This window comes from Ictidomys tridecemlineatus, chromosome 1, assembly GCF_052094955.1.
Source record: "Ictidomys tridecemlineatus isolate mIctTri1 chromosome 1, mIctTri1.hap1, whole genome shotgun sequence".
In the NCBI taxonomy this organism is placed as follows: Eukaryota; Metazoa; Chordata; class Mammalia; order Rodentia; family Sciuridae; genus Ictidomys; species Ictidomys tridecemlineatus.
In genome coordinates this window covers 168,064,811-168,092,351 of record NC_135477.1, presented here as the reverse complement: position 1 = coordinate 168,092,351, position 27,541 = coordinate 168,064,811, and the positions used below count along the sequence as shown (strand labels likewise).

Sequence of the window (27,541 nt, the reverse complement as noted above, 5' to 3'; positions counted from 1 at the left end):
TGGTTTGTGTCTGCTTTATATAAAAGTAAGCAGCTGGTTCACACAATTGCCCACAATAAATTATAACATGTAAACAGACAGATACATGTGGGGGGAATAGCAATTGGCTTCATGGTACAGATGGGTTTATAGATGACCCTTCCAATTTTTAATAATATCCATAATTTATGTGTGGGCAAAGAAATACAAAGATGCCTAATGCACCCCTCTGACTTAGTACAAATCACTTTTATTTACTCAGGCAATACTTCATGGGCCAGTTAACTTCTTAATTAAAGACAGCAAGATGCTCATGTTCCATGCAAGTGGCATGGAAAATACTGTTTTGTGCGCAATATGTTCAGCTGGGAATTGAAGCTGTTTTGCTTATTGAGGAGAAGCCACCACAGTCTTCACTGGGTTTCCAAACTAACCAGAGGCATAGCTCTGCTCTTTGCAATTAAGTTGGAAGCTGTTTAGATGAAACTTTTGCATGTCTGCTACCTCACATGATTTCTGCATGCTTTTTGCCTCGTGCACAGTATGCATAATGCAAATGTTCATTTTCTTGTCCCTGTCTGCTTTTTTTTCCCTAGATCATGCTCTAGTGGGTAGAGGGATTCAAGGAGGTGTGTGCTAGGAAGCTCAGGGTGAAGAACAGCTTCAGTCTCCTGAAGGTCCCAAACTGCCACCACCTGCTGAAGCATGCTCACAATTCCAAAACCAAAAGAATAAAGGTAAAAGCACCACACTTCTTGATTTCCTATTATGTTACAAAGTTATAGTTTTGAAAATAGTAAGGCTCCAGCATAAAAAATACACATAGCCCAATGAAGCAGGACAGGAAGTCTGGAAATAAACCCACTCATAGAGGATCAAGTAGTCTCTAATAAAGTTTCCAAGAACACATGATGGGAAAGGACAGTCTCTTCAATAAATGGGGAGCAGAAAACTGGATAATCATATGCAAAAAGAGAAAAGAAGAAAATGAAAGAAACTGGACCCTTATGCTACACACAAAATAAACTCAAGATGAATCAAATATGCAAATCTAAGACCTAAATCCATAAAACTAATAGAAGAAAATAGGGAAAATAGGGAGAAAGTTTTGGGACATTGGTGTTGACAATGACTCTTTTTTTTGGGGGGGGGATATATGATACCAAAAGCAAAAGCAAAAGCAACAGAAGATAAATAAGTAGGACTACATTAAACTAAAATGTTTCTGCATAGCAAACATCAACAGAATGAAAAGACCATCTATTGAAATGGGAAAAAACATGTGTAAATCATATAGTATCTTATGGGGGTTTACTATTAAAATATAAGCAACCCAGACAGCTTAAAGCAAAAAGTGAACAATTTGATTAAAAAACAGGCAAAGAACCCAAATAGATATTTCTTCCAAAGAAGACATACAAACCAACAGCCAGCAGCTGCACAAAAAAGTGTTCAACATCACTGATCATCAGGAAAATGCAAATAAAAAATGCAACATCATCTCGAATCTGTGACAATGGCTATCATCAAGAAGAAGAAGGATAGCAAGTATCACAAGGATGCAGAGGAAAGGGAGCCCTCAAACATAGTTGGTAGAAATGTGAATTGGTAGAGACATTATGGAATATTGCAGAGAACTACTGTGTGATCCAGTGGTTCCCCTACTGGGTGCATATCCAATGCAAATAAAATCATTACCTCAATCAGATGTCTGCACTTCAAGTGTTTGTTACAGTAATATTCACAATTACCAAGACGTGGAATCAACTCAGGTATTCATTTAGAGAGGAATGGGTAAAGAAACAGACGTGCAATGAAAGACTACTTGGGTTTTAAAAGGAAGAAGTCTGTCATGATTGAAAACATGGATGAATGAAATGCAAAGATGCCTAATGCACCCCTACAATACTTAAAGTGAACCAGTCCAGGCCCAGAAAGAGAAATACTGAATTCACTCTATTGTAGAATCTTAAGAACTTTGAGCTTAGAAATACTGTTTAGAAGGGCAGGGTGCTTAAACTAAATGAGAATTACAAATTACACCAGATGAAGTCAGCCATCCTAACAGAGGTGAGATAAGGAGAAAAGGTACAGACTTCTAGTTATAATACAGTCAGGTTCTAGAGTACTGAACAATATGGAGACTAAAGTCAATAAAGTAGTTTAGTTATAATATGACCATGTCTAGAGTACTAACATGCAACATTGGAGACTACAGTTAATAACGTATTGTATGCTTGAAATTTGTTAAGAGAATAGATTTTAGGTATTCTCAACACAAACACACACAGACATACACACACATGATTATGTAAAGAGATAGATATGCTCATTAGATTGAATGGGGAAGTCATCTCACAAGTGTGTATATCACAGTATTATTAAGATTTTACTCCTTAAATATATGCAACTTTTTCTTGAAAATTGTTAGAGTCTGTAAACAAGTCAAAATAACACCTGGTATTTTGCCAGGGGAATGTTAGAGTTCGTAAACAAGTCTGGATGGTGCCTGGCAAAATGCCAGAAGGAGTGGTTTGAGAAGTAACAAAAGCGAGCCATTAAGTGTGGAGATTCCTTATTGGTTGACTGATGTATCTAGTTTATGCTAATTAAGATAAGTTGTGCAAAATGTATAAATACCTCTGTTGTCCTACAATAAATGGCTTCTACTCCTGCTGTATCAAAGTACAGAAGTTATTCGTCACCCCCCCCCCCCGGTTATTTTGCTGCAGCCGGACTGTGGCAGAAAATCATATCTCAATAAAGCTGGTAGGGGAGCACTCATAGGAACCAAACTAATAGGAAAATCTGGGATATAAATAAATAAGAAGGAAGGGAAAATGAATAGGAGTGCCTATAAATCCTAAAAGTCAGCCTGAGTTTTGAGTTCTGCAACACGGGTTATGTACCTCCCACTATCCTATAATCCAAAGTCTGCATCTACAAGGAACTTCAGAGGAGCACAATGCAAATGCATTAATCAGTGGGTGTGAGACACTAGGGACTAGTGGGGACTATGGAAAACAATGCCTCATCAAAAGTGGGCAGCTACTACTCAGCTCCACCCCTGTCAAGCCACTCTTTCAGAACTCCTAATCTTTCATGAGAATTAGAAATTGCAGATTTTTAAAGAAGTAATGCCTTCAGATTTTCAAATGTAAGACAAAATGAATTTTTTTTATTGTTGGTCGTTCAAAACATTACACAGTTCTTAATATATCATATTTCACAGTTTGATTCAAGTGGGTTATGAACTCCCATTTTTACCCCGTATACAGATTGCTGTATTACATCAGTTACACTTCCATTGATTTACATATTGCCATTCTAGTGTCTGATGTATTCTGCTGTCTATCCTATTCTCTACTATCCCCCCTCCCCTCCCCTCCCCTCCCCTCTTCTCTCTCTACCCCCTCTACTGTAAATCATTTCTTCCACTTGTATTATTCTTCTCTTACCCCTCCTTTCCTCTTATATGTAATTTTGTATAACCCTGAGGATCAACTTCCATTTTCATGCAAATTCCCTTATCTCTCCCTTTCCCTCCCACCTCTCATCCCTGTTTAATGTTAATCTTCTTCTCTAGCTCTTCCTCCCTACCCTGTCCTTAGTTACTCCCCTTATATCAATGAAGTCATTTGGCATTTGTTTTTTAGGGATTGGCTAGCTTCACTTAGCATAATCTGCTCTAATGCCATCCATTTCCCTCCAAATTCTATGATTTTGTCCTTTCTTAATGCAGAGTAATACTCCATTGTGTATAAATGCCACATTTTTTTATCCATTCATCTATTGAAGGGCATCTAGGTTGGTTCCACAATCTTGCTATCGTGAATTGTGCTGCTATGAACATCAATGCAGCAGTGTCCCTGTAACATGCTCTTATTAGGTCTTTAGGGAATAGACTGAGAAGGGGAATAGCTGGGTCAAATGGTGGTTCCATTCCCAACTTTCCAAGAAATCTCCATACTGCTTTCCAAATTGGCTGCACCAATTTGCAGTCCCACCAACAATGAACCAGTGAACCCTTTTCCCCACATCCTCGCCAGCACTTGTTGTTGTTTGACTTCATAATGGCTGCCAATCTCACTGGAGTGAGATGGTATCTTAGGGTAGTTTTGATTTGCATTTCTCTGACTGCTAGCGATGGTGAGCATTTTTTCATGTACTTGTTGATTGATTGTATGTCCTCCTCTGAGAAGTGTCTGTTCAGGTCCTTGGCCCATTTGTTGATTGGGTTATTTGTTGTCTTATTGTCTAATTTTTTGAGTTCTTTGTATACTCTGGATATTAGGGCTTTATCTGAAGTATGAGGAGTAAAGATTTGTTCCCAGGATGTAGGCTCCCTGTTTACCTCTCTTATTGTTTCTTTTGCTGAGAAAAAACTTTTTAGTTTGAGTAAGTCCCATTTGTTGATTCTAGTTGTTAACTCTTGCACTATGGGTGTCCTATTGAGGAATTTGGAGCCCGACCCCACAGTATGTAGATCATAGCCAACTTTTTCTTCTATCAGATGCCACGTCTCTGATTTGATATCAAGCTCCTTGATCCATTTTGAGTTAACTTTTGTGCACGGTGAGAGAAAGGGATTCAATTCCATTTTGTTGCATATGGATTTCCAGTTTTCCCAGACACTTCAGAAATACAGAAGATAATCAGAAATTATTTTGAAGCCTTATACTCCAATAAAATAGAAGATAGTGAAGGCATCGATAAATTTCTTAAGTCATATAATCTGCCCAGATTGAGTCAGGAGGATATAGACAACCTAAAGAGACCAATATCAATTGAGGAAATAGAAGAAACCATCAAAAGATTACCATCTAAGAAAAGCCCAGGACCGGATGAGTATACAGCAGAGTTCTACAAAACCTTTAAGGAGGAACTAATACCAATACTTTTCAAGCTATTTCAGGAAATAGAAAAAGAGGGAGAACTTCCAAATTCATTCTACGAGGCCAACATCACCCTGATTCCGAAACCAGACAAAGACACTTCAAAAAAAGAAAACTAAAGACCAATATCTCTAATGAACCTAGATGCAAAAATCCTCAATAAAATTCTGGCAAATTGGATACAAAAACATATCAAAAAAATTGTGCACCATGATCAAGTAGGATTCATCCCTGGTATGCAAGGCTGGTTCAATATATGGAAATCAATAAATGTTATTCACCACATCAACAGACTTCAAGATAAGAACCATATGATCATCTCAATAGATGCAGAGAAAGCATTCGACAAAGTACAGCATCCCTTTATGTTCAAAACTCTCGAAAAACTAGGGATAACAGGAACATACCTCAACATTGTAAAAGCAATCTATGCTAAGCCTCAGGCTAGCATCATTCTGAATGGAGAAAAATTGAAGGCATTCCCTCTAAAATCTGGAACAAGAAAGGGATGCCCTCTCTCACCACTTCTGTTCAACATAGTTCTCGAAACACTGGCCAGAGCAATTAGACAGACGAAAGAAATTAAAGGCATAAAAATAGGAAAAGAAGAACTTAAATTATCACTATTTGCAGATGACATGATTCTATACCTAGCAGACCCAAAAGGGTCTACAAAGAAACTATTAGAGCTAATAAATGAATTCAGCAAAGTGGCAGGATATAAAATCAACATGCATAAATCAAAGGCATTCCTGTATATCAGCGATAAATCCTCTGAAATGGAAATGAGGACAACCACTCCGTTCACAATATCCTCAAAAAAAATAAAATACTTGGGAATCAACCTAACAAAAGAGGTGAAAGACTTATTCAATGAAAACTACAGAACCCTAAAGAGAGATATAGAAGAAGACCTTAGAAGATGGAAAAATATACCCTGTTCATGGATAGGCAGAACTAACATCATCAAAATGGCGATATTACCAAAAGTTCTCTATAAGTTCAATGCAATGCCAATCAAAATCCCAACAGCATTTTTTGTAGAAATAGATAAAACAATCATGAAATTCATATGGAAAAATAAAAGACCCAGAATAGCAAAAATAATGCTAAGCAGGAAGTGTGAATCAGGCGGTATAGCGATACCAGACTTCAAACTATACTACAGAGCAATAGTAACAAAAACAGCATGGTACTGGTACCAAAACAGGCGGGTGGACCAATGGTATAGAATAGAGGACACAGAAACCAATCCACAAAGTTATAACTATCTTATATTTGATAAAGGGGCTAAAAGCATGCAATGGAGGAAGGATAGCATCTTCGAAAAAATGAATTTTAAAAGAAAAATATGGTGTTAGGCAAAATGTTGGTTGGATGTCAAAGGCAGAACATCATGGCTTAGAGCATGTGGAGAGCAGAGTGGCTCTCCTCATGGCAGTGGAGAAATAGAGAGGATGGGGGAAGGGGCCAAAGATATATCCTTCTAGAACATACTCTCAGAGACTTACTTCCTTCAACAACAAGGCTCCATCTGCTACAGTTTCCATCAACTCCCAATAACTCATTCAGCTATGAAACCCTCAATAGATTAATCCATTGATGAGGTCAGAGGCCCCATGATCCATTCACTTCCCCAAAGCCCCACCTCTGAACATTGCTGAATTGAGAACCAAGCTTTCAACACAGGGGCCTTTGGGAGACGCTTATTCAAACCGTAATAGTTCATGAAATATAATTTTTAAAATTCCTCCCTCCAACTTCTGTTTCAACCCTCATCACTCCTGAACTTCTCAACAGAATATAGCAACAAGTTAGGATGCCTATATCAACCTTTAAGTGTAGTTTGAGAATAGGGATAAAATCGTTATGAAACTTTCTTATTGCTATAGGCCTGGAACATAGTAGAAGCTCATTAAGGGCTCCTTTCCTTTCCTTTGTCACTTCACATTAAGTTGTGCAAAAGTATATCATCTGATTTCAGCATCATGAGAAGACACTTCTCTGAGGATGTCGGATTCATTTGTCCAAAATGACACTTTGTGCATAAAGCTCTACTTGTTTCTCATTCTTTGAATCTATGAGTAAATTCTGCCAAAAACTCACATTTGTATTTACAAATTGAAAAGATAGACATTCACATTGAAGTAGTGATTCAAGTACAGTTTCATGGATGTTAGCCCCTTAACTTCACAAAGTGCAGGCCAAGGCATTCGAATGATATTTCTAAGATTGTTTTGGGATGTCATCATAGGATATTTAATTTAGTGCATATCCTTCTCAAGCTATTTTCTGAGTAATTAGATACTTTACCATTTAGAAGTTGTGCATTTATGTGGCTGAAGCTGGAAGTTCCTGGGGCTTTCACTGAATTCCCAGATGAATATTTTTTTTTAAATAAAGATGAATGTTTTCTCATTAATTTACCTCCCTAAGTGATTGCTATCACACTAATCAATTTGTAGTGACTTGACCAGAATTGCAATCTTCAATAATGAAATCGGATACGGTATTGGACATTGTGAGGATTGCTTAACTAATCTCAATTCCTCCCAGATCAGTGAAACACAAAACTGAAATGAAGTCAAGTGTCGCTTCATTAGTTCTCCTCACTTAGAGTTGCTGGCTAATCTTGTTCAACTGGACACTCATCTTTTTTCAATGGGAAAAGCAGAGGGAGTTGCCCTGGGAAATAGGAGCAGCAGCTGTGATCTGCAAAGAAGAAACGACACTGCAGATAATCCTACAGAGAAGAGTTTTCCGAAGGTGGTCTACAAGCAATGGTCAAAACATCGAAGTCAAACACATCTAAAAGCAGTGAGATGAAAAGGAAAAGAGTGGAGCATGGGGAGCTGCCGCCAGCAGGTGGAAGGTTCCTGGAGCTGGTGGGAGATTATGGTAGGAGTGGTGCCTTCCACCTCCAGCCACAGTCTCCGCACCCACCTACCTTCCTCCACATCAGAGCCCCAACTGCCTTCAGCTGCAATAAGCCCTGGCTTGAGGGGAAGGGAGGGGGTCATCTAGATTGAAGCAAGGGACCTTCTCCTCTCACTCTTTCACTTTTCTATACCAAAATCCTTGTCTTCTCTTTTTGCAACATTTCAAAGAACTAAAAATTCTATCTTTGCTCTCATTCCTAATTAGTTGCTCTCTTTCCTTCTATGCACTCTGAAGTCCTCCAAAATGGAAATGTTAAAGGTTTAAGTCCTGAACCACTTCTCACGTCTCCCTGGCCAATTGAGAAACCAAATGCAGGCAATAAATACATAAACAAAAATTTTCAAGTTTATTAAATTTTTTTTTCAAAAAGAACTTGATAGATGTGAAAAATTTATCTCTGGAAGTATTTAGATACTCATCAGGTATCATTCCATTTATCTGAAGTTCTAAAATGCAAAGCAATATATGGGACAAAAAATAGATCAGTGGTGCTTGGGGGTGCTATAGGGAGTAGGTAGGGTGGTTTAGGTTAGACAGAGGGATTTAAAAAAAGGCAGGGAGACTCCCTTAGGGGTAATAGGTGCATTCATTATCTCCATTGTAATAGCGTCAGCATGTATATTATATATTTCAAATGGTACAATTTAAATATATGTAGTTCATTGCATGCCAAGACATGTCAAAAAAGCTCTTAGAATTTAAAATATTACAAGAAAATTTACAACTCACATGTTATTTGGAGGAGAAAATACAGAATAGTAAGCAAAATATAGTTTTGTTTTGTTTTTTTGTTTTGTTTTATACTGGGGATTGAACTTAGAGGGACTTGACCACTAAGCCACATCCCCAGCCCTATTTTGTATTTGATTTAGAGACAGGGTCTCACTGGATTGCTTAGCACCATGTTTTTGCTGAAACTGCCTTTGAATTTGAAATCTCCTACCTCAGCCTCCCAAGCTGCTGGGATTACAGGCATGTGTCACTTCACCTGTCAAAAAACAGTTTTGTAAGAAAATAAAAAATTGTACCCATGGGAAATGCCTAAAAAATATGCTAAGTTGTTAACAGTGCTTGTGCCTTCCGAATAGAGTTTAGGGAAATTCAATTTACATACATCTACTGAGGATATATCATATGCCAGGCACAGCAACAGGGCTGGGAAATACAGTAGACAAAATCAAGAGGATCTTCTTCCCTTCCAAATCTATATTATAAATGAGAATGTCAAATAATGCCAATAATGCTGGGGTGGGGAGAGCAATGTGCCATTTATATTTGGCTAGGTGAAGATGATTTTTCCAAACATCTGAGCCAAAATGAGGGTGACCAGAAGGAGCTCTCCAAGGAAAACATGGGATGAAGAATTTTATAAGCCTCAGTAAGTGCCATCGTCCGGCTGCAGCAAAATAACCGGGGAGTGATGAACAACTTGTGTACATTGATACAGCAGGAATGGGAGCTGTTTGTTGTAGGACAACAGAGGTATTTATACATTCCACACAGCTTATCTTAATTAACATAAACTAGATACAGCAGTCAACCAATAAGGAATCTCCACACTTATGGCTCGCTGGCGTTACTTCACAAACCACTCCCTCTGGCAAAATGCCAGGCGCCATCCTGACTTGTTTACAGACTCTAACAAGTAAGGACTTTGGATTTTATTACAATTGCAAGGGGAAGTCACTGGAGAATCTTTTTCAAAGGGGATGAGACTTGTTGAAGGTGGGCCACGCTGGCTACAGCTTGGATAAGGAAGCTGAGTAAGAGTGTAATGGTCAATTTGAATTGCCAACTTGATTGGATTAAGAGATGCAAAGGATGTGTCAATGAGGGTCTGTCTAGGAATGACTGGCATGTGGGATAGCCAACTGAAACAGAGACCCTACCTAAGAGTGGGCAGCTGCAGTCCAATAGGATCATGGCTTGGATGGAATTAAAGTTCAAGAACAAGGAAACAGGAGCAGATGCAAGCTGATTCTTCTTGAATAGGTTCTTGATTGCTTCTTGGGAGTCTCACTTCTTCACCCTTCCAAAGCATATTCTCCAGAAGCCTTCAGTCTCAGACTAGGGTAGCATCACTGATCTCTCTTATTCTGGGGCTTCAGCCTCTTGGACTGCATAGCTACTGGTTCTTCCAACTCTCCAGCCTGCAGACAGCCACTGTGGACTATCCAGCTTCTGGTTGTGTAAGCCAACCTAATAAGTCCCCCTTTAATAATTACCCTTCCTGTTGATTCTGTTCCTTTAGAGAACCCTAATACAAAAAGGCATCAGACAGTGAGGAGCCTTCTATAGTAGTACTGGTGAGAACAGTGGCTGGAAGGAGGGGGGCATGCAATGGAGGAGGGGGGGGTTGGACTTACACCCGAGGTTTAGGTAGAGCTCATGGGTCTTTCTGATGTTTTATTGTGTAATGCACGACTGTCGTTTTCCTTGTTCAGTTAGAAGATTTATTTTGTTATCAGAAACAGGTCTAAAAGACTTTAGTATTTATTTTTTGAAAAGAAAAATAAATATTAACAATGTAAAAAAGTGAACTCTAACTTTTTGCATTTTCTTTAAATAGTGACTTGAATTGAACTCACTGATTTTTCAACATTAAAGCAAGTTTTTGAAACCATTTTTACAGCTTCCAAACTAGTGGATCGCTGAGTTGAGATCAGCTGACTGAGTTCACAGATGGCACCGGCTGACATATTTGCTAAATTCAATTCATGCAGAGTCCATAGCACCAGGCATTGTTTCAAGTTTTCCAAAATACATATCTTAATTCCTTTATGACCTGATTCTATACCAAGAAATACTTAACATGTATTAATTAATTTACCCATAATCCTAAAATTTACTCCCCATACCATATCCAACTGAAGCAGAACACACATATATTTATGGGAATATCATTAATTTAGATTAGAGTCAGTAGCACACCATACATAGCCTATAGACTATTTTTGTATGGTCCCTGAGCTAGAATGGTTTTCACGTTTAGTTGTAAAAACAGAGATGGGGGAAACCTGCAATATTTACTCTCTGACCCTTTATAGAAAAAGTTTGCCATCAAGTTTGCAATCACAAGGGGATTACTCCAAACTAGTATGTTAAACATACTTAATACAGATAAGATTACTAAACTAATGAACAACTAGTAATTCAAATAAATGACTTCCTTAACCAACTTTCCAGATTGGCAGAACTAGATATTGCTAAATGATAACGCATATAACAGGTACTTTTAAAATGCCTGAAATTTGTCTCTTCAGTCCAAAGCAGAATAGCACCTGCTCCTTTTCCTTACAGTGTCACCATGCTACTCTTCTAGGGTAGAGATGCCTCCATAGCAGTGAATATACTGACTATACCCTTAGGATCTAGGTACCCAAGTCAACGCACCATAGATTCTAGCTTAATTTTATAAATCATCATTGTGTAGCTGAATTTTTGCTGTTTTAGTGATTTTTAAAAAATATTCGGACTCCTCTTTTCCAAGGCAGGAAGTGAACTTATTGGCAATTCAGTAGTTACATTTAATTTAATACAATTCAGGACTTTAGATGACATTCAGATAAAATTAACCACTGCACCAAGCTGCTGAATTTCATTAATTATGCTAATCAATGCACACAATGCAAATAACGCTTTGGGAAACTTTCATGTTGCTCTGTGCTTGCAGGTGGATATAGATCTATCCTGGGCAGAGTGAATACATTAGCAACCTTTTAGAAAAGCAAATTTTACCAGCCCTGCAAAAGAAAAAAATAAACAAACAAACCTAAAAACATGCCTACAATAAATTTTGATGATATCTTTTATTAAAAGCAAGGTATGCAGGAATCACTTCCATCATGATTAAAAAAAAAAAGAAAAAAGAAAAACTAAATGAAAGTAAAGGTTTTTGTAGGAGACCATGGTTAACACAAAAGCTTTAGAATTGGATACCCAGAAATGAAATTTTGACCCTGATATTTCATAAGTGTATAGCTTTGGACAATATTACTTCTCTAAGTTTTAATTACCTAATCTGTAAAATGGAACAATAATAATTCCTACCCCATTGGACCAACCTAAGAATTGGATACTGATATGATAATGCATGGAAAGTAGTAAGGTGCCCAGATAAGGGCACTTGCTCCACAGAGAGTCAGTATAATTTCAGAGTATTCTTTGTCATAATGAATTGATTCTAACCAACACTGGTTACATAATCCAAACAAAATCAAGAAATGAGAATCTAATTTTTTAGTTCTGTGTTTCCAAAGCTGGCTTTGGAAACTTGACAATTAAAAGCAATATCAAAACTTTTTCTTATTTCCTGGTGCTGGGGACTGAACTGTACGGTACTCCACTGGTGAGCCATCCCCAGTCTTTTTAAGGTAGGGTCTCACTAATTTGCGCAGACTGGTTTCAAACTTGCAATGCTCCTGCTTCAGCCATTGAGTAGCTGGGATCGTAAGTGTGGGGCAATCCAGGCTGACTAAAAATACTAACAATATTATCTTGCATTTGTATAGTATTTAAGGCTTTCCATATTTATTATATTACCCAATGTGCAATACAGTCTCTATGGTTAGTTAGCAGGGTTGTTAACCTCTGTCTGAAAAAAGGAAAGAGGCTCAGAGAAGTCATTCCACTTGTTCCCAGTAACACAGCTGTGATTATAACCCAAGGCTTCAGATTTGAATCCCAGTCCATCTGATTACCTTTATCAGCTCTTCCTCCCCACTTGTTTGTCTTTGCTGACAGCAAAATACATTTTCCTGGGTTTAGATTCCAGAGGAACAATCATTTTTCCTTCTTTCCATCAGAAACTTACCGGTCGGGACTGGATTTCTTTGGCGTAGAGAGGTTGTAAGAATTCTGAGTCTCCTTCTAGCTTTAGACCTTTTTCTGTGATTCTCAAATTTCCCATTCCATCCTGAAATAGAGACACAGAGATAACAGGGAAAATGTGATTAGCCAAAATTTCAAAATACCCCAGGCTGTCAAAAATTGAAACAAAGTTATTGCTTTTTTTTTTTTTTAATATTTGAAGGAGCAAAATGAGGGAAGTCCAAATGAACACAGAAAATATGAGGAGGCATTGTTCAATACAATTATGCAGATTATCCCTTTGGCTCACTTCTGAGAAAATTCTCTTTCAAGCAATCTGTAATGCCCCTTAGTCACTAACTGGCTAGGAGAGGGAGGAACTTATTGCTAAGTAGAGCAGGAGGAACGGAGGCAGGAGGTGGGTGGAAAGAAAGTGAAGGATGACCCTCAAGGTTCAAGGGCAAGATCTGGTTTCCTGATGTCCATGCAGAAATTGGCATGGACTGGCAACTTGTGGGTCACATCTGACTTTTAAACATAGCATGTTTGGCTCAATAGACATTTAAGAAGTCAAATAAGTTACTGACACTTTAACTAATATTTTATTATTTTTTTATTATTAAAATATATATAAGAGAAAGGCTAGGAAACATCTAGGTAGTCATCACCCATCTTCAACTATCATCATATCATGGCTATTGCTGTCTATTGGACCCCCTTACAGTCCTCTGACCCTCAGTTTTAAAATGATCACATTATCCATATACATTATCCCACCTCCAAAGAGCAACCATTCCTTAATTAATATCAAACAACTGAAGCAGACCAGGTACCCCATAATTAAGTTTGTTCTCTTGTCAGAAAGATTTTTACAAAGGGTGTCAACAGCATTTCATAGGAATTCTGGAGAGAGGTCAATATGGTTTGAAGCTTTCTGTTTCTTATAGACAAAACGTGTGGTGTGAAATCTCTGTCTAGCCTAAGATTATAGGACAAAGAGTAACTATTAGGTTCCTATCCACTCCCACTGACATGTGACCGTCACTGAGTATAAATCTGAAAGAATTTCTGAACCTCAGGTCCAGAGATATTTAGGCATTAGCCTCTCTGCACCATGGCAGCTTAAATAAACCTGTTTTCTGAAAATTCCTGGGGTATCCATCTTCCTCTGCCCTATATCACACCCATTATAAGTAACAGTAACAATCATTCCTTTGTTCATGTCCAATACCTAGTGTCAATGTTCACTTTTCCCTAACATAAATTTTTATTTTTAATTTTCTAACTTTCCTGCCTTTGGTCATGGAGAAGAACCCCTTCAAGATAACGCCCAAGTCTTTATTGTGACCTGGTGGATCTTTTGCCTCTATGGTGACAACATGGGTCATTTTAGCAGGAACTGGTATGTAGAGACCCAAAGTGCAGAGATTTACATTCTCATAGCTACTGGATAAGCCCTTGCTTCTGTAGAAGCCAAGAAAATAGTTTAGTGTATAGAACATTAAATAAAAGTAAAATAAAAACCACCATGTATTTTCTGTAGTTTTAAGTAAAATATACCATGCATTTGTCTCATGATAATTCATCTGATTTAATCCGCAATACACACACAACAGTTTCAAAACCCTAATGCTACTACAAAACTGACATGATTAATAAAAACAATTTAAAATTCATTTGTTTTTAAAAATCTTTAAAGCATAGCCTACCTACTAAGGAAGCACAAATTATTGGATTTCAAAGTCACTTGAAATTCATTCTGTGTGGTTCTGCCACCTGATATCAGTGAAGTTCAATTGTTTCATTTTTTATTATTTGTCTATTTATTGCTGCTGGGGAATCAAACCCAGGGCTTATGCCAGGCAAGTTTTCAACCCATACCAATCCTGTCTCACCTCTTTTATCTCAATTTTTTCAGGATTTTTTTTTAAAGTACAAATTTTTCCCTTTACCATGATTCCCTTCCCTGAAGTACCCTGTGTAGACTGTGTATGTTTATATACACAATGCCTACACGACCATTTCTTAATAGCATTTGGAAACTAAAATACTAGAATGAAAAATCTAGGTTTTCAGTTTCTCTTGAACACTGGAATCCTAGTGACTCCAGGTCTGCCTTCTCTCATGGCCACTGTCATGGAGATGAATGGCAGCGGTCCTGCTTGGACACCCCCAGAGGCTCCATGGTTCACCACAGTCCCTACCCAGCCCTTTTCACTGAGCTGTGTGATCTTAGACTCCTTCAGCTTCTTCTCCCCGGGCACTGCCATTGTGAATAAAACTCCATAAATTCAACACAGGTATCACATAGGGTGGAACTGAATGGCCAAGTGAGAAATGGGCACTCTTCCCCAACCCTTCTTCATAAAAGCACATCAGCCTGGAGATCAGAACAGATCCTGCAGGTCAGTATTGTTCTCTGTGGACAGTGTACCATCTGCATATTTCTGTTTGTTTCTGGCACTCGTGGGCACAGGTCTGCCAAGGGGGCCAGGGACTGGTACTCAAACCCAGTAGGAGAGGCGAGAGACATTAGGACATGGCCACATCTCACCGGCAGCAGGCAGAACCTGCAACACATGGAAAAAAAGAAAAAGAAAGCAAGAGCCCAAAGGCATCTCAAATCCTTCCAAAAAAAAAAAAAGAGAGAGAGAGAGATGTGAATTCACTCTTACTTTGGGATTATTCTTCAGTATCCCCTTAGCTAGAGAGACAGACCTCTTCCGAAAAAACACATGCCAAACCTGGTTTCTATATGCTTCCTAAACTGTCTTGTATGCTTGATATGTATGTTTATAAAATTAAAAAAAAGACTCATAAATATTCTCATATAATAGATTACATTCGGGGGGTAGTTAGCTAGCCTATCCCAAATAAGATCTATTTCACTTCCCTCTTACATTCCTAACGTTTATGATGAATTACTTTGCACTGATTGCCACACTCTGTCCTTTTCATGCTTTACAATAGTGACTCACTCTTCACTTAAATCCTTGTGTATGGAAACTCTCCACGAACTTCCCAAGCCCCTATCATGTCTTCCACTTCTGGATTCCTCCTACTCTGTGCATCATCGGCTTTAAGTTTTCCAACCTCCTTCCCTGTCTCCAGATATGTATCAAGGTATTTTGTGGGAAAGATCTAGCAGAATCGTGTGACTTTCTGTCATTTTCCTCTATTTGCAAAACAAAAAGTCAATGACAGTAACCAACGACATGTCCCCACATATAGAGAGTCTCCTTCATATTTTTGGAACAGTAGCCCTGGATTGAAGACACTCCACAATGTCTTGAGATCAGCATCCTTTAAAATAGTTGCAACCTTTAATTGCAGCAGCAGCTATGAGTAGAATTCAGATAGGACTTCAGGTCCATTCTGACATATTACTCTCCTTCCAGTAAAATGTAAAAGAGGCATGGAGAAGATTCAGAATCCTTTATCTTTTTTCTTCTCCAAACTGTGAATCTTAGATTCTCTTTAAGACAGGCATAATAATTCCAATAAGCGAAATGACCAAACAGGTGTGACTGACTGCCAGAGTGAAGTCTGGGGAATGAAGTCTGCAAAGTCCATCACAAGTGCAAGGTCAGGGTCCACTGTCATCCAGCAAGGGCAGAGCCTCTGACTGTCCTGGTGACTGCAGATTCACCAGTGTCATAACTCAGGCCTGGCCCATGGTACTCACTCAGAATAGGAGTTTTTGAAAATACAAGAGCACCTCCCATTATTTTCCCAGTCTAATTGAAGAAGGCTTCTCCATAAGATTTTTCAGGAGAGACAATGCTTGGGGACATGGGCAGAGGTGGGTACAATCTGTGGCTTCTTCTTCTGAGCTGGTACAAGGACTATAGCAGTTGTTCTTCCTCTTTATCTGGTCCTGATTGGTAGGTTGGTTGGCATAGCCAATTTTCTACAAGATGAGTACTGTAGAGAGTTTTCAGAGTGGTGGGACAATAGGCTGAAATATTAATTTGTTCTTTCCTCTGATCTCTCATGCTAGGACCTGATCCCTAAGATCCCCATTTCAAACAGGTTCCCAAGTTTTGTGATTACTTGGCTAAAATCCTGCAAATGAGAAGAGGCAGTCAGAAAGCACTGGGACTTCCCATCTTTTATAAAAGGGAAATCTCATTGAATAGAGTGAGCTAGAGAGGAAAGTGGAAAAGGGAAAGAAAAAAAGAGATATTTTCCAACTGGGGGGTGAACAGGAGATCTGTGCTTCCCATCAGTCGGAGACCAGCGTCTTGCAATGTCCCAGGAGGGGTTAAGGCCTCAAAAAGAGGTGGCTGCAGGGCTCTGGCCCTGGAGTAGCAGAGAAGCAGCAGAACCACTAATCTTCAAGTGATCACATGGGTAAGACCCCAGCTCTCTCAGTAAGAGCAGCACACAAGGGGGACAGGACCCCCCAGAGTTGCTGGGCAACTCCAGGACATCTGTAAACTCCCAAGTGCAGTGGACTTAGCTGACAGCCAGCCATTGTGGCCCAGGGGGACTGGGAATTGGTATTATGTTGATTTTAAGAAAGTGCTATTTCCTGCTCCTGTGATTTTCCTGCTGCATCAGCATCAGACAGGTTTTTAATTCCGTCAGCACATTTCGAGCTTGAAGTAATGCCAAGTCCTGTTTTAGTAAGTACTCTCAAGGCAATCTCTTCCTGGAGCAATTTTAATGGCAGGCAGGACTTAGTTCTGATCTGAGCACGAAATAATTTTACCTATGCACAGATTGCATTCAAATGGAAGCTTCATGAGGAATGGGATTTTTTTTTTTTTTTTTTTTTTACTATTTTGTTCACTCCTTTGATCTCATTCCTAAAACGTTGCTTGGCAAATAGTATTGATAAGTAGTATTTCAACAAATGCAAGTATCCCTTTACTTACAATGGGGTTATGGCCCATAGGTTTATTATAAAACCACTGTGAGTTGAAAGCATCATGAATAGGAAATTCGTTTAATGCTCCTAACCTACTCAACATCCTAGAGTATTATTTGCTTACTCTCTTGCTTGCAAGGTCTAAGGAGAGCTGTGGTTTGCTGCTACTGTCCAGGGTTGCAAGTATTGTACCACAGATGGCTAGTCCAGAGCAAGATCAAAGTTTCAAATGTGATTTCCACTGAATGCTATCACTTTCACGTCTTTAAAAGTAAAAAAAAAAAAAATGGACACAGCCATGTCAATGTTTACAGCAGCTCAATTCTCAATAGCTAAGCTATGGAACCAACCTAGGTGCCCCTCAACAGATGAATGGATAAAGAAAATGTGGTATATATACATAATGGAATATTACTTAGCAATAAATAAAGAATAACTTCATGAATTTTTGTCAGTAAATAGGTGGATCTGGAGATTATCAGCCAAGTGAAATAAGTCAGTCCTAAGAAACCAAAGGTGAAATGTTCTGACATGTGGATTGTTAACAGACAGCAACGCAGCAGTGGATTAGACAAAGGAGAATGATGGAAGGGAGGTGGGATAGGAATGGGAAAGACAGTAGAATGAGTCAGATGTAAACATCACTGGTGAAACTCCATCTCAAGGACAACCACAAGAATGGGATAGAAAGTAGAATAAGTTGTACTCCATATATGCATAATGTGCCAAAATACACTCTACTATAATGTGTATCTAAGAAGAGCAAATAACAAAATTATAACGTGAACCATCTCTAGATAGAACTGTCCACACTAACATTTTTAAAGGTAGTGTGGGGGTTATAAAAAATAGTAACACTTATACCCACCTCTACATGAGCTTTCCATCTAGAGGGACCATTCTCACTAGGTGAAGAGACTTGACTGGGGAGTCAAGGGGAGGAAAAAACAAATCTTACTCTCTGTATGTAGCAAGCATAACTATTCTTAAGTGTCCAGTATGATGCTCCTGGGAAGGAGGTCAATAATGAGAATCAGAGTTGGGAAATGCTATATTGAAGTATTATAAATTTTTCAGACTTTTCCCTTTAATTTATTAATGGTCCCTTACACTATGTGCATATTGATATATCTTCTTTGCAGTTCCTCATGTATCAAAATGTAATAGAACACGGCAGCAAATATACAGGGCAAACACCTTAATTTAAGCAACATTTAACACCTTTTTGTTTTGGTCTTTTTTGTGATGCTATTTATTTCACTTAACATAATGTCTCCCAGTTTATGCATGTTATCACAAAGGACAGGATTTCCTTCTTTTTTAAGGCTGAATAGTATTCCATTAAATCTATATGCCATATTTTCTTTATCCCTTTATCTTTTGATGGACAGTTAAGTTGGCCCTGTGCCTTATTTCATAGTGCTGCAATGAACAAGGGAGAGCAGATATCATGTCAACATACCGATTTCCTTTCTTTTGCATATTATTTACACATTTCTTGATCTCCATCTGTTCACTTCCTCAGCTCCACCTCTTTCCAGTCTTTCTCTACTGCCATGGAAAATGTTGGTGATTTTTCTAAACTCACTCTCACTCTCTTTCTCTGAGTTTCTCCTTTGGTCAGAAATACTCTCCCCAGCTCTTTTTCTCCCCTCTCTCTTCCTTTAGTTTTGCTTAGGAGTCTTGTCTGGGTTCAGTGTCTCCCTCTGGGGTGCCTTCATCCCTGTGCGCCTCTCCATCAGTCTCACATCCCCCATCTCACCGCCACGTCTCGTCTCCTCTGTCTCATGTTGCCTTCCATGTCCTGTCCCCTATCATTGCCATTGTAATCACCCATGCACATCTACATCCTGCTTCACTAGACTTCAGATTCCTTGAGATAAGGGATTATGAATCACTTATAATTTTACCTTTGGGATCCAGGACATACCTTGTACATGTCTAAATATGAAGCTGCAAGAGAAAAATGAAGTGGGCTAAATTAGATATTGTTTGGAAAGCGCTCACTGATGCAAAATTTGAAACATAAGTAACAAAAGCTTTCACTTCATATGCATTAGGAAAGTATATCCTCTGCATTGCATTCATTAATCCTCCATTATAACCCTGGGGGAGGGACCATTAGCTCCATTTCACAGTTAAGAAAACAGATATTTTGAGGCCCTGACAGTGTAACTCCAGAACAAAACTCCTGAACCACCAAGCTCCACACCACCCTGTTCAGCTCTGTGTGCCCAACCCTGTGCTAAACACCAGTTCAGAGTCATTAAGTGTTGCAGAGTTCTGAATTACAAGAAAAAAACACAGGTAACACACATGATGGCAAACATGTAGAGGTGCAGGGCTCATACACCACCCAGGAAATGTAAAGTAGTGTGGCCACTCCAGAAAAGAACTTGGCTCTTAAAATAGTTGAACATAGAGTTACCACAGGACCCATCATTTCCACACCTAAGTGTCTGCCCTGGATAAATGAAGAACCTATGTCCACACAGATTTACACATAAGTGATTATAGTAGCGTAGCATAATTCTAAAAGCTAAAAAGAAGTAAATTACCATCAACTGATGAATAGATAAGTATTATAATCTATATACATGCAATGGAATTCTACTTAGCAATAAAGAGGAATGAAATAATGATGTATGCTTTTATGTAGATAATCCTCAAAAACATTATGCTACATGAAATAAAGGAGACAAGAAAGGCCATAAATTGCATGATCCCATTTACATAGGATGACCTGAGACACAGAGCTATAAAGACAGAAAATAGATGAGTGGTTGTTTGGGGCTGGCCGTAGGAATGGAGCTGACTGCATCTGGGCTAAGGGACCATACAGAGGTGATGAAAATGTTCTAAAGTTGGATTGTGGGATAGCTGCATAACAGTCAAATTAGCTAAAAACCACTGAATTGTATACTTGGAGTGGGTGAATCTACAGCATGCAAATATAACCTTAATAAAAATAATGTTTTAAAGAATAGCCAACATGCAATGATGTTCACAGAAAGGAGGGAGCCAATTCAGGAGTGATGGCATTATGAATTTTGAAATCCCCAACATCAGTCAAGAGAAGTGGTTCAGAGATGAATGCTGGGAAAAGAGGAAATAGGTATGATTTGTCTATGTTTTGTTTGGAGTTCTTAAAGGTGCCAGTTGGCAGTGTTTTGTTTCTCCCAAAGACCAAGCTTGATGAAGGATTCCTAAAGGGAAGCAAGACGGAGGCAAATTAGACACAGGAAATATTTTACAAGTTGTGGGACAGGCTACAAAGGTAGCTCCTGACCATTTTTCCCAGGAGCATTAAAAATGGGGAAATTACCATAGCTGAGTAATTAACACAACAGCAAGATCAAGTGACCCCTTAGTATCCGGGTCACAACTTCTGCTCCTTTTAGTCATTTTCTGTGTCATCTCAATGTCATTTACAGTTTCTTTCTTTTTCCACCAGTGTTGACATATTACATGTTTTTCCTTCTTCCCCTTATTACTTCCTCGTTACCACAAAGCTTATGTATTGGCTAGAACTATGTGTCCATGAAACAGATGGACAGATGGGTAGATAGACAACAGAGAAGAAGACATATGTACCTACCAAATTGCTTAGAGCCCTAATGGTCAGGATGTGATATCTTGCTTATATTTTACAGTATCTCATAAAGTTGCTTTAAATGACTGACAGATCCAAGGTATTTGAAGCCTTCAGTTTTACCTGGTTGCCAACAATAACATATAGGCAGGCATTCTTTCCTCTTTCTTTTCCTGGGGTTGAGTAAAGCAAGGAGGCCAGGCATGGGGTGAGGGTAGGAAGGTCCCATCTCTAAAACACACATAGAGGGCTTGAGTCTAAATCTCTTTATTACCAATTGTCTAAGTCCTGTTGTCCTGTAGAGGCTTAGTGATTTTACCCCCCCCCCCTCAGTCCTTTGAGAATCATCTTTCCTCTATTATAGAACACACACACACACACACACACACACACACACACACACATAGCATTTGGTACACTAACAAAATAAGTCCTGGGCTAAGACAGCACTGGACAGAGTGAGCTCATCACTGCCTTCTGGTGCTCCTCCTAAGCCTCATGCTCCATGCAGGAACAGTCAGGTAACCAAGGTAATAATTTCTAAAGTTCCAAGGAAGCTAGACTACACTATGGTAAAGAGGAAAAATGTCAGCAGCTTGAAACAATAAATATTTATTTCTGTATGAAGCCACATGTCCACAGAGGGTTAACAGGATGGTCATGCAGGTATACAAGATAGTAGAGGAGCCACCATTTTGAATTCTTTGATTTCTCTCTCTCTCTCTCTCTCTCTCTCTCTCTCTCTCTCTCTCTCTCTCTCTCTCTCTCTCTCCAGCACATGTGGAATTGCATTTTCCCAGCTACTTGCCATCGGTTTCAGTAGTGAAATGTGAGCAATTCAGATATCCGGGAGCTAATGGTGTAAGAGCCACTGCCTGATGGACCACACCCTCCTCTTATTTTTCTAGATTGTAAGCTTTTAGAAGGCAGAGCCAGCATTGTAGCCAGCTGTAGTCCCTGACTCAGTTACTTCCTGTCCACTTGCTGGATGAAAAGTCTTCTGTTAGCCAGGAAGAACCTGATTCCAGCTCCCCAAAGAACTTAAGTCTGGCTAGAAAGTCAATAAGCTCTGGATATCACTTTATGTAGAACCATACTGGTAGCTTGCTACCGGAGGAAACAACAGGGAGATTTTATCTACTTCTGCAAACTAGAGATTATTCCTCTTTTTTTTGGTACCAGGGATTGAATTTAGGGTCACTGAACCACTGAGCCACATTCCCAGCCCTATTTTGTATTTTATTTAGAGGCAGGGTCTCACTGAATTGCTTAGTGCCTGCTTTTGCTGAGGCTGGCCTTGAACTGAAATACTCCTGCCTCAGCCTCAAGAGCCACTGAGACTACAGGTGTGTGCCACCATGCCAGGTGAGATTATTCTTAAATGTGTGTGAGCATATCCCATGCAATCACCAGCAAAGTGTAGCACCTGGGTCTTGGCCTCACCCCTTCTACTAGATGTTGGTATAAATTTAGACCAGCCTAGTGCCTTTGAATCTGTTTCTTTCTTAACCCATAATGGGAAGTAGGGTGATATAAACATTTATATTCTTTCCCCTTAAATACAGTCTCATTCCATGATACAAAAAAAAAAAAAAACAAAGAATAAGAAAAAAGAAAGAAAAAAGAAAAAAATGTCACCTACAGAACGAATCTCAGTTATCATTGGGAACCAGTGTCCAAAACCCAGATAGGCTACAATTAGGGTATTTGTGTGACTTGTAGTTTTGCTAAAGAAATTCTGGAAAAAATTCCTGCAAATCACTCGAAATGCACACTGGATTCAGGGAAGATTTAGGCATAAAAACCAAAGCTGGCACATTGTTCTGAAATAGAAACTTGTAAGCAACCTTTAAAAAGAGACATTGGTGGAGAATTTATCGATTGTTTGAAGGGAAGAAAATGAGAGATGGATAATAAAGTGCAAGTTGCTACATCCCCTGTCCTCAGTGAAAAATGTGAGCTTATGAATCCTGAGCCATTGTTGATAAAGGAAGGGACTCATTTATCTCAAAGAGACACATAAAAGAAAATAAGTGAAATATGACTAGGCCTATGCCAAGTGCTCAGAGAAAATTCATACCAGGGCGATCCCTGCTGCTAGGTGAGCACTTCCCATCAGGAAAGCCCGATTAAGATGCTGGCCTGAGCGATACTAAAAATGCATGCTGCGAAAATCCCATCCAAAATAGATTCTTTCACCAGGGTATATGCCTCAAGGGAACTACTGTCCTGTCTTCTCTCTATTTTCATTAGGAAAAGTTGTCAGTGGTACACGACAGTGTCTTTTATGAGACTTCAAGTTAAAGCTTCAAAGTACCCAGTGCCTTTTTGATACTTGTGAGAACGGTTTCCGAGGATAGGTTCAGAATTATGAAAGCGAGCGTGTGTACTCTCAGCACTGGAACTGTCTTACCTATTAATTTTGCCTTCAAGTTTGAAGGTCCAAATTGGTCTTCCAAGGGATGGTCCCGGCTGTACTCTCAGGCTTTCAGATGTGCCACCAGTTTCCACAATTACGTGCAGCCTTCAACTAGAGAGGCAGCAGTGGTCCAGGGCAGATGTCTCTGAAGCTTCCCTTGCTTGCACTTCTAAGTCCTAATATGTTTCCTATATTTCACACACGGGTTCTTGAAATAGTGGAACAAGGGGATACTGCAAAGGGGATAGTTAAATACTTGGAGGACCCGTCTTCTTTGTGAGCAAAGGCGTCACTACTGTTCTCCTTATAGCATCCTGTAACCAAAGCTGGGGCGTATTTCAAATGAAGCAAGGGAGGAAGACTGAAAATGGTCAGAGGGTGGGTGTTCTATAAACAGGACTTCCCAAAGTTATCTCTAAGAAGAAATGAAACAGAAGTGAGAACTCTGTAAAAGAGTTATTAATGAGTTTGGTCTATTTGAAGAACACCAAGAAGGTCTACTGTTGATATGACTGGAGTGGAATCCTACCACCTCTATCTACACTAAGGTGCAGAGGATAGACTCAGAGAAGTGGGAAAAGACCAGATTAACAGAGCATCCTGGAGAAGATGGTACCAAGAAATTTGGATTTATATTCTTCCTGTGACCAAATGTCAATCCAACATGCTAATCTCGGGGCTGGTTGGAGCCGATTTATATTTTAATTTAGGTAAATCCACCAAGAATTCCATGAGAGCACTGGACCATACTTCAATAAATTCTCTTTCAGACTTAATTCCAAAAATAACTCTTTGTTTACTTTAAAAAGAGTATTGTATTAAAAATTAAGACATGGATTTTAATTCTTGTTTCTTTTGCATATGACAGTCTTTTCCCTTTGATTCACATATAGGCTGTGACTTTTCCTTTCTCTTCCTTTGCTTTTTTTTTTTGAGAATTTACTTATTTATCCTAATTAGGTGTATATGAGAGCAGATGTATTTTAATTCATTGTACAAAACTGCAGCACCACTTTTCATTGCTCTGGTTGTACGTGATGCAGTGCCACACCATATGTGCAGTCATACATGTACCTAGGATAATGATGTCCATCTCATTCTACCATCTTTCCTGCCCCCATCTGGCTTCCTCCCCTTTCTCTAATCAAAATTCCTCCATATTTCCCATGCCCCCACACCCATTATGGATCACCATCAACTTATCAGAGAGAAATATTTGGCCTTTTGGTTTTTTTGGGATTGGCTTACTTCGCTTAGCATGATATTCTCCAACTCCACCAATTTACCTGCAAATGCCATAATTTTATTCTCTTTTAAGGCTGAGTAGTATTCCATTGTGGAAAGCAGTATGGAGATTCCTTAAAAAACTTGGAAAGGGACCACCATTTGACCCAGCAATTCCTCTCCTTGGTTTACACCCAAAGGACTTAAAATCAGCATACTATAGAAACGCAGACACATAATGCTTGTTTATAGCAATTCCATTCACAATAGCTAAATTGTGGAACCGACCTAGATACCCTTCAATAGATAAAGAAACTGTGGTATATATACACAATGGGAAATTACCCGAAAACCACTTTTTAAAAATCGTCGCTAGTAACAGATCTGTGATTTTGTCCCATTTAAATAATTGTTTTGAATAGACTTCTTTTGTTTGGCCAAATCCATAGACACAATAGATCAGACCATAGGCTCTGGAATCAGAAAGATCCAGTTTGGAGTTCAGGTTCCAGAGGACCTTACCTCAACCCTTTCTCCATATACAATGGAGATCAGAGTATCACTCTGAGGATTGTGTGTATGCATGTTTGTGCCTGGCACAATGGAAATGCCCAATGGCGGCTCTGAATCAGCATCTCCCAGCCGCCACAGCCATTCCCAGCTTGCTTCCTTTTCTGACTTCCTTCTCTGGTCTCCCGTACGGCAGGTGTCTACTCTGCCACACACAACTTAGCAATTACTTGATTCCATATGCTCAAAAAGATTTGTATAAGAGGAAAAACAAGAGAGGATAGTAATGGAGCTACCAGCGTTAGGGGAAAGGAGAGCGAGGGAGTCAGGAGGGGTAGGCATGAGTCTTGAAAGGCAGTGCACCAAAAAACGTGTCTGAGACAGTAACTTGGACAAAGAGATTAGCACTCAACCAACATCTCAAGGCTAGCAATTCAGAGGAAAGGAGAGCAGAAGAGATGTTTTAGGGTTTGACAACATTGAGGACATTTTCCTCCCTGGACAAGAGGGTACCACAATTATTTTAATGGAAGATAAATTATTAAATTTAAATCTGATTAAAGGAACAGAATTTGCCATTTATTTGCTTTTAATTACCAGGCCATATATTAGCCACATCCTCATCTGTGCCTTACAAAGGGAAAAAGGGAGACTTTAAGAATCTGAACAATTTGGGGGACCAAGTATTGGGGTAGTCTCCTAAAGCAAGAGGAGAGCCAGCTAGGCAACATGGTCATCAAAAATCCATCATCGATCCAATTAAAATCATTCCTTATGCCTTATTTGGGAGAATGACCATGATGATTAATTTTATATGTTAGTTGCCCAGATACTTAGTCTACTAATTTTATATGTTAGTTGCCCTCTGACTAACCGCCCCCCTCTCTAACATAATTTGGGGTTAGAGAGGGGGGCGGTTAGTCAGAGGGATCCATCGTACCATAGTGTGGCTAGAGTTCATAACAATATGTTTTATCTTATGTTGTTAAGAAGATAAATTTTAAATGTTCTCCCCACCTAAAAAGATAAGAAATAATACATGTTAATTAGCTTGATTCATCCATCCCACAAAGTGTATGTTTACCGAATATCAAAACATCAGGTTATACACCATAAATACAATTCTTTTTTTTTTCTTTTTTTTATTGGTTGTTCAAAACATTACAAAGCTCTTGACATATCATATTTCATACATTAGATTCAAGTGGGTTATGAACTCCCATTTTTACTCCAAATACAGATTGCAGAATCACATCGGTTACACATCCACATTTTTACATAATGGCATATTAGTAACTGTTGTATTCTGCTACCTTTCCTATCCCCTACTATCCCCCCTCCCCTCCCCTCCCATCTTCTCTCTCTACCCCATCTACTGTAATTCATTTCTCTCCTTATTTTTTTCCCTTTCCCCTCACAACCTCTTATATGTAATTTTGTATAACAATGAGGGTCTCCTTCCATTTCCATGCAATTTCCCCTTTCTCTCCCTTTCCCTCCCACCTCATCTCTCTGTTTAATGTTAATCTTTCCCTCCTGCTCTTCCTCCCTGCTCTGTTCTTTGTTGATCTCATTATATCAAAGAAGACATTTGGCATTTGTTTTTTAAGGATTGGCTAGCTTCACTTAGCATAATCTGCTCTAATGCCATCCATTTCCCTGCACATTCCATGATTTTGTCATTTTTTAGTGCAGAGTAATACTCCATTGTGTATAAATGCCACATTTTTTTATCCATTCATCTATTGAAGGGCATCTAGGTTGGTTCCACAGTCTAGCTATTGTGAATTGTGCTGCTATGAACATCGATGTGGCAGTATTCCTGTAGTGCACTCTTTTAAGGTCTTCAGGGAATAGTCCGAGAAGGGCAATAGCTGGGTCAGATGGTGGTTCCATTCCCAGCTTTCCCAGGAATCTCCATACTGCTTTCCATATTGGCCGCACCAATTTGCATTCCCACCAGCAATGTACAAGAGTACCCTTTTCCCCACATCCTCGCCAGCACTTGTTGTTGTTTGACTTCATAATGGCTGCCAATCTCACTGGAGTGAGATGGTATCTTAGGGTGGTTTTGATTTGCATTTCTCTGACTGCTAGAGATGGTGAGCATTTTTTCATGTACTTATTGATTGATTGTATGTCCTCCTCTGTAAAGTGTCTGTTCAGGTCCTTGGCCCATTTGTTGATTGGGTTATTTGTTATCTTATTGTCTAATTTTTTGAGTTCTTTGTATACTCTGGATATTAGGGCTCTATCTGAAGTGTGAGGAGTAAAAATTGTTCCCATGATGTAGGCTCCCT

The 27,541-nt window shown here is 39.1% G+C and overlaps 1 protein-coding gene across 5 annotated transcripts in view; it reads right to left on the bottom strand.

Annotated features, from left to right (window-relative positions):
- Sgcd (sarcoglycan delta) overlaps positions 1 to 27,541 on the bottom strand; it is a 928,109-nt gene that overhangs the window by 203,914 nt on the left and 696,654 nt on the right. For all 5 annotated transcript variants that reach the window (XM_078051547.1, XM_078051537.1, XM_078051538.1 and 2 more), the window contains one exon: positions 12,628 to 12,729. In XM_078051547.1, coding sequence (XP_077907673.1) covers positions 12,628 to 12,729 — 102 coding nt within the window. The remainder of the gene's footprint in view (positions 1 to 12,627; positions 12,730 to 27,541) is intronic.